The sequence below is a fragment of the Scleropages formosus genome, chromosome 10 (assembly GCF_900964775.1).
Source record: "Scleropages formosus chromosome 10, fSclFor1.1, whole genome shotgun sequence".
NCBI classification, from domain to species: Eukaryota; Metazoa; Chordata; class Actinopteri; order Osteoglossiformes; family Osteoglossidae; genus Scleropages; species Scleropages formosus.
In genome coordinates this window covers 16,581,215-16,595,619 of record NC_041815.1, presented here as the reverse complement: position 1 = coordinate 16,595,619, position 14,405 = coordinate 16,581,215, and the positions used below count along the sequence as shown (strand labels likewise).

General features: G+C 44.3%; 1 protein-coding gene across 5 annotated transcripts in view; it reads left to right on the top strand.

The window, feature by feature from the left end:
- The window catches only part of grik4 (glutamate receptor, ionotropic, kainate 4), a 148,538-nt gene extending 140,989 nt beyond the window's left edge, over positions 1-7,549 (top strand). For 3 of the 5 annotated variants that reach the window (XM_029255443.1, XM_029255444.1, XM_029255442.1), the window contains exons 15-21: positions 525-634; positions 1,254-1,427; positions 1,548-1,713; positions 1,940-2,165; positions 2,727-2,855; positions 3,117-3,235; positions 4,256-4,630. In XM_029255443.1, the coding sequence (XP_029111276.1) occupies positions 525-634; positions 1,254-1,427; positions 1,548-1,713; positions 1,940-2,165; positions 2,727-2,855; positions 3,117-3,235; positions 4,256-4,630 (1,299 nt within the window). Of the gene's footprint in view, positions 1-524; positions 635-1,253; positions 1,428-1,547; positions 1,714-1,939; positions 2,166-2,726; positions 2,856-3,116; positions 3,236-4,255 lie in introns of all 5 variants that reach the window. The other 2 variants (XM_029255441.1, XM_029255445.1) reach the window with 1 other exon arrangement.
- The last annotated feature ends 6,856 nt before the right edge of the window (positions 7,550-14,405 follow it).

Sequence of the window (14,405 nt, the reverse complement as noted above, 5' to 3'; positions counted from 1 at the left end):
CAGCCCTAAGAATTGCAGGTCCAGGCCATATTTTTTCCAATTACGCTAATATAGAAGTGATTACAGTTACTTTAATGAGTATTCGTCCTGCTGCTGACCTGATTATGGAATGATTAATCATTGATGTGTGAAATGACTTACTTGTGTTAAACTAATAGTCAGATATCCACTGAGTGGTTTTGTTATCTTTTCAGCCTTAAACTGAGCGGTGATAAACCTTGTCCTGATTCAGGTTAATGGTCAAATTTTACATATATTCTTACATGGATTAAAATTTGGAAGATTTGTCATTTAGCACCATATGTTTTTATATGTATAAGTGTGTGTGTATACACTAACATGTTTGTGTGTGATAAGTACACAAGCAAACCTCTGTTAGTGGTAGTATACAATGGTAAGCCTACTTTGTGTGTGTGTGTGTGTGTGTGTGTGTGTGTGTGTGTGTGTGTGTGTGTGTGTGTGCGTGCGCGCGCGCACATCATTATATGCCCACAAGCAAACCTGCATTTTCATGCATTTTTCAGGGCCGTAGACCCGGGTATTTCTCATTCCTGGATCCCTTCTCCCCAGGGGTGTGGCTCTTCATGCTCTTGGCCTACCTGGCTGTCAGCTGTGTTCTTTTCCTTGTGGCCAGGTGAGGGTGCAATGAACATTGTCGTCATTTTTGGAGCCCTACGCTGATATGAATGCTAGCTCATAACATCCGCAATGGTGTCAGCCTGGCTGGCACCACTTGGATGGGTTGGACATTCAGGGGCTGTTCACCAAGCCATCTGTAATTACGTAGTTTAGTAATATTGCCTGTTGCAGGAAATTAGACATACCACCAATTTTGTTCATATAGCGCACATGACCAGGTCTCTCTGTATCTCTGAAAGTGTAGATAAGGACTTGCTGCCTTTAGTGTAGGAAAAGAAACTGTCCCAGCACACAATGGGCACCAGGCAATCTGAAGTCATGCTTTGTTCCAAAGGATCCCAGAAACAGCTATATTTGACTACAGTGAACTTCAACAGCTTTTCTGAGCTGGGAACCAAAAGTAATTTGGATTGGGATTCATCTTAAGTGTGTTAACTTGTTCCTCTTATTGTTCCTTAGTGAGATGCACAAATAGTTCAATTTTGCCAAAAATTGAATTAAAAGGGATTTCTTCCAGGTTTTCTAAGAAGTAATGGACCCCACTGAATGCCTTCTCTCTGGATGTGATGCTTCAGTCCTTTCTTTGCTTATCTCTTCTTCTCCTCTGAGGTCAGACTGACTCCCTATGAGTGGTATAATCCTGACCCCTGTCCAAGGGGGCGCTGCAGCATGCTCATCAACCAGTACTCCCTGGGAAACAGCTTCTGGTTTCCCGTTGGGGGGTTCATGCAACAGGGATCTGCCATTGCCCCCCGGGCCCTGTCCACTCGCTGCGTCAGTGGTGTCTGGTGAGAGTACATACACACAGATGTTTATGCATGACCCATGGGTTCATATATGTGTACGAACGAGGTACAGAACTGTATATCACATATAGGTGAGTAAAGCCCCTGTTCCTGTCACTACAGGTGGGCCTTCACCCTCATCATCATCTCATCCTACACGGCCAACCTGGCTGCCTTCCTCACTGTGCAGAGGATGGAGGTGCCCATTGAGTCTGTGGATGATCTGGCTGACCAGACAGCCATTGAGTATGGTACCATGCACGGTGGATCCACCATGACCTTCTTCCAGGTGTGACCTCTATAAATGTATTTTTGTGTGTGTTAGTGTGTGAATGTGGGAGACCACTAAGTTGTTCAAAGGTCTGCATCCTGGGGGTCATGTTGTTGTACCTTTGTTACCTTCCTTAAGTATCATATGTTTCAATTACTGTGTTCTAAACTATGTAAATTGCTTTTTCAACTGAAAGTTGTCCTTGATGAATGGCAAAAACACTTCCATGTCCGTCTCTGGCCAGAACTCACGGTACCAGACATACCAGCGCATGTGGAACTTCATGCACTCCAAACAGCCCAGTGTGTTTGTGAAGAGCACAGAGGAAGGCATCGCCCGTGTGCTCAACTCCAACTACGCCTACCTGCTAGAGAGCACCATGAACGAGTACTACCGCCAGCGCAATTGCAACCTCACCCAAATCGGGGGGCTGCTGGATACCAAGGGTTATGGCATTGGAATGCCTGTAGGTAAGCTCCATGCCACAAGGACTTCCCAGCTTCCACTGGATTTCTTTTGACATTGTACTCCCTTTTCTCACTGTCTAATCATGGCAAATTACCCAGTTACTGTATCTGCCTCAAAGCATATTGTCCATACCTTCTCAGAAGGGGTGAACACAGATACGCTAAAGTAAAGTCTCTGAGACACCAACTTCGTTTCAGTATGCAGGTCTAAGTCTTCAATAGGCAACATAAATGCTTGGAGGAAAGTGGTGGAAAGTGCTACTTTCTTACTTCCTTGACTAGTACTCTACAGTGTATGCATTGCTATGAACAATGATGGGAACAACTACAGGAGAGAAACTGCAGCCCTCTTGCCAAGATCCAAACTGTAGGGCGATGTGCCACTACATAGGCATCACTGTTTGATACCAGCCATCAAAAATCACAAACCATAGAACTAAAGTATACAGTTCAAGAGTGTTGGATGTGGCACCATTCTAGTGTCATGGACGTGACACTCATGGAGACTGCTGATGGTAACATTGTTCCTTTTTGCTCTGTTCTCCTCTCCTTGCTTTGGTTTAGGCTCTGTGTACAGGGATGAGTTTGACCTCGCCATCCTCAAACTGCAGGAGGACAACCGCCTGGAGATTCTGAAAAGGAAATGGTGGGATGGTGGCAGGTGTCCCAAGGAAGGGGACCATCGTGCCAAAGGTATCTTGTGCCCTTCCCCTGACCTCAAGTCTTAGTCCTCAACTAATCTTTTTTTTTTTTTTTTTTTTTTCTTTTCTTCAAGTAAAATACATCATCATCTGTGTGGTCTAGCACTGGTCTTTGTATATCATTTTAATGATGCTATCTTTGAACTTTTCTCATTGATGCATTGCTTTAGATTTTGTCAAATGTTCACTGAATCCTGATGTGGACAGAGGTGCATCACAATGATTTGCAGGTTGGCATTTACTGTATCTTTAGGCCTTGGCATGGAGAACATTGGTGGGATCTTTGTTGTGTTGGTATGTGGCCTGCTGGCAGCCATCCTCATAGCTGTGCTGGAGTTTGCCTGGATGCTACGCCGAACACCCAGGACTCAGGTGAGATGGAGCCACATTACCTGTCTCTGTGTTTCTTTTGCCGCACCTTGGTGACCTCTGCATCCAGGATAAACATTTAGCCTACCCTGGAAATACAGGATGTGAAGCATAGTACACTCTGGACCAGACACCAGTCCATTGCTGGAAAGTCACACAGACTCATTCACTCATGTAAATGCACACTACTGGCAATTGTGAGTTTTCAATTCACATGAAACTCACACCACCAAGTGGAAAGCCACAAGGACCACATACACTGAGCTAGATTTGAACTTATGCCCAAACAGCCCAGGTGTTGTGACGCAGCAGTGCTACCAGCTGCACCACCTTGCCAACCTCCATTTAATTTTGAAACCTATAACTTTGCATAAAGTAGGTTTGTGTTCTTCTGTGAAGCTGTTTTAGCTGTGTGGACTTTTGGTGGTTTTCTAGCAAGATGTTTCGGATGCTGCACATAACCTTTCATTTTGTTTCAGTAAAATTAAATGGATTATATGTAGAACTCTTTCTCCCAGAATACTGCAGTGCTGTCAATGGGAACTTCGTATTTACAAGCTGAAAAGAGCAGAGGAGTGAGGGGTTTTTCTGTGTTTATGTGTGTTTATGTTTGTAGGGCAGTTATTAGTGTTGTGGTTAGAGCTGCTACCTTTAGATCTAAAGGCTGCAAGTTCAAATCCAGCCTCCAGCTGTAGTACCCTTGAGCGATGTACTTACCCTAAATTGCTCCAGTAACATTCCCCAGCTGTTTAAATGGGAAAATAATTGTAGTTGCCTTAACATTGTAAGTTGCTTTGGAGAGAAGTGTCAACTAAAAGAAATAGGTGTAACTGTGAATTTGTGCACATACTTGTGTGACTGCAACCAGTAAAGCACACATCCTCTGTTGAGCGCTGTCACAGCCTGATGTTAAGAATGCTACAAATATTAGGGAAGAAAGCACACTAAATCTCCATCCGAGGACAATATGTGTGTATGACACTTTCTCTCTCTCTCTCTGTCTTCGTGCCCTGCCCCCATCAGTCAGCATGTGAGGAGATGCTGCGGGAGCTGCAGGGAATCCTGCTGTGCCGGGACAGCTTGCAGCTCCGCCGGCGCCAGGGGGCCGGGGGGCCACGCCCTCGCCCTCTGTCCCTGGAGGATCGCCGTTCACGTGCCGCCGCTGTCAGCCTCAGTAACGGCAAGCTGTGTGCGGGGACAGGCCTGAGTGTGGCTGTTTCCGAGCCGCTGCCTCACAGACTGGCGACAGAGGCCGCCATGGTGGCCAGGGGCTGCAGCCATGTGCGCATCTGTCCCGAGTGTCGGCGCTTCCAGGGCCTGCGGGCACGGCCCTCCCCCGACCCCAGCGAGGACAGCGTGGAGTGGGACAAGACCACTAACAGCAGCGAACCTGAATAACACCCCCCATCCCCATGTACTGGCCACACCCTTCACTGAGGGCTGGGACATCCTGACAAGAGCTTCCATCCCCCCTGTGATTTCAGGTGAGGGGCTGTTGGCAGAGGTCTGGTAGCTCTGGAGCGGCACACTTCTTCCCCACTGAGGGGGGGTGGAATCCTCTGGGCACTGAGATCATGGCAGATGAGAGAAGTCCCTGTTGGCACAGAGGTGAGGAGTCCTTGCTGTGTGCACAATCACCTGAGCCCCACGCTGCCTCAGGTTCTGGAGATTCAGAAGATTGGAGAGAATACAGAAGAGCACCCTACTATGCAGCCTTTACTGTGCCATCAGTCTGTTTTTAAATGGCCCCACTGAGTTGTGTTATTCTCCTTGCTTTTATGGTTGTTGTTGTTCCAGTCATCAAAAGTACGCTGTTTCCAAGGCTGGTGTCCACACGTACTCTGCCGCTGCAGGTGGTGAAGAAGAGACCTGTCAAGCTGTTTTACACCTATAAATGTCTTCAAAGGGCCAACAGTGAAGGATGCTGGGAAACAGTGTGATGGCAGCAGTGTGAACAACACAAAAACACTTATTCAGTAATGTGCATTTTATACCTTGTAGTTGCAAAATGTTCTGTAAAAATGGTTTGAAGAAATTTCTGAGAGACTGCAGTGCATGTTGAGAAAGTACAATTGGTGGTGTGATGAAAGCAATTGATTTAAGACCTGTTTCTTTTTATTAATCTTCCCTGCAACAGAATAATGCGTTGTCCAATCAGACATGTCTTTCTATGGTGTGTGTTTTTTTTTTTTTTTTTTTTTCCCCTCTTCTTCTTCTCTCTATTCCTGTGTTCTGGAATTCCTACCTTCATGCCCTTCCAGAGACCTTCTGTATCATGGTGGAGCACATGTTCCTCATGGAGTGCTTTTCAAGTATCCTTTGGGTCCAGATGTACAGTATCAGTTACAAGTTTGTTTGCACTTGGTGGTGATAGTTTTTGCTCACAAGGCTTTCTGTAGACAAGTTTTAATCAGGAAACGAGCCGGCTTGTCTCCAAAGCTCTTCTGCGCTAGTTTCCAGATGTATGACGCTTGTGGGTTGCTTTTCTTTCACTCTTTGTCTTCAGTTCATTCCAGTACTGTAAGGGTTGACCTGATGTACTCAAACTTTTGACTACAAATGTATTTGTCATTACTTCCTCGCCTCTGGGATTTTGTTCAGGACCCATGTGTTCCCATCATGGTGTCTTTGTGTGGCTGCATTGATTGCCATTAAATGCTTGTCTGTTCACAGTGCATGGTTAGCAGAAGCTCATCTGGCAGGTCAGTACAGAAAGTACCGGAAGTGTGACTCACTTAGGTGCCATCAGTGGCCTTGTGTGGAGGCAGGGATAGAGTTTGTGGTGCACAGGTCAACAGACAGTCAATCCCTTAGTCTTGCAGGGAAGCACATTTGTCCTAACATGGCCTGCAGCTCTGCTGTTGAGATCTCATGGTTACAGGTGAGACTCTACAGACCGAGGTCCAGTGACTGCGATCCAGATTGTACAGTGATAATGTATACAGCCTACGTGGTGCGTGTTACGGACTCTGGTGTCTGAAGCCAGGGTTTCAGCCGCTTCTCCCCATTAAGAAAGGCTCTTTGTAAATGCAAATAGATTTCGTTTCAATTCTTACACTCTGTCTTTTTTCCCTATTCAATCATCCGTAATGCCATTAAAGTAGGAATTCATTATTTAAACCAGTCTCCATGTTGAAATGGCTTATTTCTGTTTCAGATTACATTACCATGGAGACAAAATGCAGTTGGGTCAGGTCGATGTAATTTTTCCAGAGTGTAAATAGCAGTTAATAATGGTAGTATATTTGTGCTACCCGCAGCCGTCACGTCGGCAGTATCCACGGAGACGCCCCGTTCCGACAGTCGTCTTGTGCACTTTCTTTGTAGAGACTTTGTGGAGATCATAACAATGCTCATTTCTGCCACGGTCTGGGCAGCGGGCAGCGTCCCCTGTGTACACATTACCGTCATAGTGAAAGAAGTGCGTGTGCGTTCCACTTTCAGATGTGGTCAGCTTCTTCAAAATGAAGAGTCTGCTTCTCACCCGAGTGGGAGAAGCAACAGGCAAGCACAGAACTTGAGAGCGCTCGTGGTAAAGCACGATAACATCCGAACCGCATCTTTAATTGTCAGTGTTTTCGGCCAGTGCGGTGGGTGGCTGATTCAGGTCACATGACCTCTGCCCATCAGCAGGGAGACGCATCTCTGATAAAGGGCAGACCGTGAGTGATGTCCAGGCGAGCTTCTTCCGTGCTGAAGACACAGATGTAAACGACTTAGTTGGAATAAATCCTTAAGCTGCGGAAACGCAGACACACAAAGCATGTCTATCTCTTCTAGGACCTTCACTGGAAATCCTTGTGTTGATAGCAGGATTTAGCTGCTAATTTTTATATGCTTAATTTTCCTATGTTGTCATTTTTATTCCACTATAAATTATCTTTTGAAAATAGCAACGTCCATCAAGCTGTTTTTCTGTGGGCTCTTTTTTCTCCCATCATCTGACCGGTACAAGAACCCAAAAAGGGCAAACTATTACTTACTATTACTCCAAACTATGAGTCCATCAGCAACAGAAAAATTTTGGCGTAATGATGGCAATGTTTGTGTACCAAGGCCCGGTGCGCTGCACACACACAGCGATGCGCTGAGGGACTGTCCATGTGGCAGATCGGCAACAGCCTACAGCTGCCCGCTGTGTATTTCTATCTGTGCAGTGTGAAATCAGTCTTATTCAGTGTAGATCTTAGTAAATTTTGTTTAACTTCATCAGCACAGTAATTTAGCTTTATAGCCTCATGAAATGTTGGAAGTATACAAATCATACTCAAAATACATGTATGCTGCCTGAAAAGGTCTACACTTTCATTGTATTAAACTCCCCCTTTGCATATGTTAGACAAACATGTTTAATCGAAAGTATTAAAATTAAACAAGCTGTGTCACTTTCATGGTTCAAATACGTTTAGGTTTAGTCCTGTTTGTTTAAAAGCAATAATCATCCAAGGTACTTTTAAGCTTTCAGTTGATTTTGGGGATTACAGTGTAAACATATTGATCAGAAAAGGAAACAATTTCAGGTGGGAAACCCAACAAACAAGCATCAGCTATGTGTCCTAGGCTATAAGTACCTTTCTCACAATCTCAGGCATTCTCACGTTGAACACTGAGCATGGCAAGGCACTCCTAAGTACATTTTGATGGTGTTGTTGAGTGAGAGGTTTGTACCGTGTAAGGAAATGAAATTTCGTGGCTGATCGTTTGCTTTTTAGTCATGCTGTAGGGTTTCTAAACACTGCAAAACTTTTGTTTGGAGCATTGCAGCGATTAGCAGAATCTCACTCGTGTTGGATTGTTGGGGAGCAGATGGCAAATTGGAACAAATGAAAAGATGAGATTTCTAGATTGTCTGTAGAGATTTCCTGACAGCAACTCTGTGCAAAAGACCCATTCTAAGAAAAAACACACGTGAGGATGACAGCCAAGGAGAGACGAGGGGTGATCTCAGGGTGTGCTGGCGCCAGACGGCGCTTTCTTCCTTCTCTTCTTCAGCATTATGCCTTCAGCACCTCGGACACGTTTGTCTTTCCTGGAAGCGATGGAAAAACGCAGTCAGTTTGTTTGTAGCATGCGGATCTTCTCTCACTCTGATCGATGTTTCTCGGCTGGACAGCATCGATTTCCCCACCGGCTGGACTGTGCTCCGCAGACATGAAGCTGCAAGTAAGGAATGGTCTTGCGAAACAAGCCCCGCTCCTCCACTCAGTAAGGGTGTAAGACTGGGACTACACTTTGGCGCACAGCATAGCAGCATTCCACCTCACGGGTCTTTAGGGAGGGCGTTAAACTGGAAACAAGCGTGTGCCGTTGCTCGCTGCAGGAGGCGCAAGGAGGAGCCCGACACAGATCTTCGCTTGGAGGAGGGAAGCATATGCTGTCATCTCGGGATGAGATGAGCTGGCTGGCCCCAAAAGCCCTCTCGCGCTCTTCGTGCTTCTCGTCCTTCCCTACACGGTGTCCTTTGAACCAGGTCAAGAAACTTGCACCTTCAGCTGTCCCCACAAGCACCAGAGAACAATCCTGTTTCCCTCGTGGAAAGGGTGCACTTCAGGTTCATGGATGGAGAAGAATGGTTCCTGGCTGCCATATTAAGTGGTTACATCTTGAGCACAAATGGTAAAAGCGGATTAATCCTCCAACCAATTATTGCCTTTTATGAAACCTGAAAATTGATTTTATTACATTTAATGTACTGTGGACCTGAAATGTTTTTATCGCTCAAATTCCCCCAATAGAGTTCATTTAAATTTAATTGGTTCTGAAGAGATGTTAATTAATCTTATTATTATACCGATGATTTTTCAAGGTCACCGTGGGATTTCTTTGCTCATATGCAACAGAGAATATTGAAAAGGTGCGTTGACCTGTGGGAGCTTACAAATAACCTTAGTGTGCATATTGTCATTGTCAGAGCCGCAACCGCTGATGTGCGAACAACACACTGAGGGCTCTTTTCACACCAACGCTACAATTACTGGTACTACTGCATTGCCGTGGCGTTGCTCTGCTCTCACTAATATTTATAAACGTGTATTGTCTGGTGGAATGCCAATACATGATGATGTTCTCGCGAAAGAAGACAATTCCTGCAATCTCAACGCCACCATGTGGACGAGACGAGGTACTGCAGCTTGAAGGATCCACGCTCTCGTGCCCTTCACGTTGAGGTGGTGCCCTCTGGTGGTCAACATGTCATCAGCGCGACAACATGGTAAATATGGTACATATGGTACATTCAGTCCCGTCGTTTTAAAAGTCGTGGAGCTCAGCTGTGCACTCGGTTCAGTCTAAACTGCCCAGACTTCTCCTTGTTCTCTTCATGGGTGGTGGCTGTGTGGCCCTGCCAGGGCAGCTGTTCCGCTCGGTGGGCCAGCAGGCCGTCCTCGTTGTCCTGGAAGGAGAGCGGCCGGCAGCGGTCAGTTGGTCAGTTGCGCCAACGCAGTGAAGAGGCGGAGAAACCCAAGAAGGAACCCAAGGAGGCTGTCAGTACCAGTGCCATGTAGGGCCCACCTGTGGTTTCTCTCAGTGCTGTCAGTGTGTTCCTTGGTGCCATCCTTCCCCTGCTTTGTGTGGTGCTGGAAACAAATACACTGATTCGGGTAAATCAAAAATGGAACATAAATTCTGAAACGAAAGACATTAATGTGTAGCAGTTAATGCATTAATCCATAGTTTATCTAACTGCCGAGTTGTACTACAGATAGTTAGGTGATATTGGAGAAATACTGGCAGTGCAGTTCTAGTTTAATATTGATTGCCCTTGCAATATTACACACACACACACACACACACACACACACACACTTTGTGTAATGAGTTCTTCAGCACTTAGAGGTAACTCTTGAAATGCTGGGTTGGATCAAACTCACTTGCTTTTGGCTCATGGACAACATTTGGGTCTGCATTAGTCCCCTCCAGTTTGTGTGGTTTTCCACCAGACACTCTGGTTTCCTCCCACAGTCCAAAGACAGGACATTGATGTGAATTGATTACCCTTAATTGTTTGAATTGTGTGTGTGTGTGTGTGTGTGTGTGTGTGTGTGAGTGTGATTTCCCTGCATGGACTGGCAACCTGCCCAGCCAGAATGTACCCTGTTTCACACTCAGTGAGCCCAAGACAAGAGTACAGGCCTCCGCGACCCTGCCTGCTACTGAGCAGCTGCTGGCGATGGACACATACATACAAATATGTCCCTTGTTACACACACACACACACACACACTGTCTGAACCGCTTGTCCCATATGGGGTTGCGGGGAGCCAGAGCCTGACCTGGCAACACAGGGCACAAGGCTGGGACACACACACACACACACACACACACACACACACACACACACACACACACACCCAGGAGGGGATGCCAGTCCATCACAAGGCACCCCAAGCAGGACTCGAACCTCAGACCCACCGGAGAGCAGGACCTGGTTCAACCCACTGCGCCCCCCTCCCTTCTCTTGTTACGTCTTTCTTAGTGAGTTCTGCCGTGTCACGTGTTGGGATACAAGCAGTAAATAAACAAAACTTTTGCTTATGTGACGGGGAAGAAGGCGACTCTACTCCGAGCACTGCTGCAGTGAGTGCAGATGGAGAAGCCTCTCAGGCCCCGGGCCGCTCAGCCATGCGCTACACGTGTTTAATTTTGATCGGCTCTATAGAGTCTATGAGTCTATTCCAGTTAAACGACGCCGGAAACAGAATCAACGATGAAGTCACGCGACCTGACAAACGAAAAAAGAAGGCATTCATTGCGCGCTCACTCTCACGCGCGCAGCACGAGTAAATTAATGCAGGAAGAATAACATGAACAGGGGACAAAAGTGACTGTCGGACTTCAGTAGGAACCGCCACGTGTTGCGTAAGGAAACAACGTGTAGTCGGTACCTTCTCTGTCAACTTGCCTTTCACACCCGTACGCGCACACGCACACGCACACGACGGGAGAGGCTCAAGTTCAGTACAAGTTCTATACTACATATCAGAAAAATAGGTGTCTTCACTGCATTTGATTCATTGTAGTTACAATGAATGAAATCGCTAGATTTGGAAGCAGACAACGTTGTTATATTCACCAAAATGCACATTTTCCACACGATTCTCACAATTATAGCAAACATCTCAGATCATCTGAAACGTCATGCATGTTGTTCATCAACACGTTTTAGATGTGTGCATATACTCGGTATAATACTGTAATGAGGGACAGATTAATTGCATATATTAAATGCATAATTGAATCTTTCTAGGAATCAATGTTCATGGCTCTTCCTCTTATCACAAGAACAACAGAGCTCTTTGTCTTATTTCTGTGTGGCTTTTAAGGGTTTCGCTTGGAATCAAGAGTTGATAAGTGCTGGTATTTTCCCGGCTGTACAGCGGATGCCCGGTGTTGCTTAGAAACAGCACTGCCCGGCGTTGTTGAGGCAACGAGCGAAATAAACCATCAATCTCCAGCCGAGTTTTTCCAGTTTGAGAATATTTATACACCTTGAGGACTTTGAAAAGAGAAGAGAATACGAGTTTAGGTTTAAATCTGTAAACGGCCTGCTCTTTATTACTCAGCCATGAGCAAGTGACTTAAATTGCTCTATTGGCTAAAATATCTGGCTGTGGGCAAAATGGTACTTTATATAAAGTGAAGTAAACAATAAGGTTAATGATTTGCATTAATAAATTAAAATGATAACTTTTATGAACTGTTTAACCCAGACAGAATCAGTTTACACAAAGTAACCCCGTTTATTATTGAAAGAAAATTTTCTATTTTTATCCCAAATCACATCTCTGCCGGTGGTCATTTTTGGGTTAAATAATACAGTACCTTTACTCTAACGGGGCTGCCAGAAAGCTACATACAAATACAATCCATATGATCCTGGTGCGCAATTGCACGATGTTATGCGGTAATATGCCCGCAATGTTTGAGCATCGCCAGCTGCGGACAGCTAAACAAACACAAATCATACGTCTGCATACTACATCACTCGTTAGTAATGAAGCACAATATACATAATTTTTCGGAATAGTGAAAGTGATAGAAACAATTACCTGATTATTGCCATTTCAATCACAAGACTGGATGACAAATATTTGGAATTTTAGACTACAGGCTTCCCATGGCATGATAGAAAGCATTTAACGAAATATTTTTAAAATACCCATTATTAACGCTGAAATAATAGAAGAGTCTTATTTCGGAGTGAATTATCCCAAACTTTTCTATCACTCTGTTTTATTTATGTATGGTTCAGGAAGAATCCTGTGCCAATTTGAGGAAAAGTTTTACTAATTTAAATAAATACATACACCAACTCCGTATTGAAGAATGCAGTCCTTAACGTTCCAATAATTAGTCTAGAAAACCAATGTCTCCAGACTACTTTTTTTGAGTATGAAATATGGGCAGTTAGTGTTCACAGACTTTTCATCTTCCATTCTACACAGACACGACGAAGGCCATTTCGATTAACCGTAATACACAGTTTAGTTGCGAAGATTAAAAAAAAAAAAGTCACGCGCTTGCTTGCTGATCGCAGTGTTTGGCACTTTCACTGTTATATTTTCTGGGAAACTACTCATCTCGTTGGGACAGATTATTTTCCAGATGTTAGCTATTTGTGTAGTCTGAGCATTTGAACCACGTTTATTCGTATAAGTTTTGTTTAAATATATGGATGTTAGAAGGGTTTTTCCCCCACATATCCCAATGTTGAAATGACTGAAGCTTAAAGTTAAAGTATGAAACTGACTTTATGTTACAGTATCTAACATTCCAACGAATTCAATCTCACACTGAACACGCCGAGAACATCTTTTCAGAATTGCGCAAAATTTGCTTTACATAAGTGCAATAATGAACGTGGCTGAACCCAAAACTTCTAATCACCAAAGATAAAACTAAAACAGTATAGTGTTGTCCTTAGAAATCCATTTTCTGAAGTGTCCAAGGCTATTCATTTGTAGCTAGATGAACAGGTAACTTTCTGCAGGGCCACCGTTTAGTGTCCTGGTTACAGCAGACTGTAGGTTCTCAGCTCCAATCCCATTCCTGCTGTAGTACCGTTGATCAAGGTAACAGCTACAGTATCAATTGATACAGAAGGAATACCGTCATATATGAGTAAATCAGTGTTATTGTGACTTTCTGAGTTTCTCCGGTCAAAGGTGCCAGCCAAATAAATGTTAGTGGTAATGATCATTTTCACAATCTATTGAGGATATCATTTTATATTACCTTTTCTTAATAGTTTAAACTTGATTCTGTTAACAGCCAAATCAAGTGTTTTGTAAAAAATACAGTATCAAACTTTTTTCAAATTAATGAATTTATATAAGGCTTTGGATTTCATAAACTATGATTTTTTTTTCAGTGTCCAAAGCAGCTAGACTGGTTTGCAAGTAAAAATGCGAGTAAAAACTTGTAAAACTGGTAACGGTGACATCGCTTGTTCTGCACAGTTGCAGAGAGACCTCCTGCCTTTTCTCTTGTATTGGATCTACACACAATACACTCACCAGTACTGCTCTCTCTTTCTTAAAATCATACATTCTACACACCTGCATTGTTTCCTTTTAGAATAAAATATTCTGCGCTTTATCCCTACTAAATCTGTTTTCGCTTTTTTATTAGTGAGAATATATCTATTTGCAGCAATAATATATTCATCATTTTGACAGATAATAAATAAGGCGGCACCCTGGAAGTCATGTTTAGTGGTTTAAGCCGGCATATGTTTAATCGCAGAATAGCTTCCCATTTTCCTTTTGAACCCTTGGTTTTGAATAATTATTGAGTGCTTAAAAATCATGATATTGTTGTTTTACAGTCCTTAACCTGTTTATACAGCTGGGTGTTTGACTGAAGAATTTCTGCATTGATGTCTTGATAGATGGTACTACAGTAGGATTCAGACGAGCTTTCGCAGCGGCATAGTTGGAAACGGTTTTGCTTCGCACGGTTATTTTGAAAACGCGTACAATTTAATGACAAGATTTTGAAACGAGTGAGACAGGGGGCGTGTCTTAAGGGGGCGGGACCCTGAGCGTCACGCGATGGGACCGGGTAAGGGGCGGGGTCTCTCAACCGGAAGAGGACGTACAGGAAGAACTATGGCCACGCACAAGGGAGGGGGGCTTTAAAGGCGGTGTTTATGTTCGCCTACTTTATTTATTTC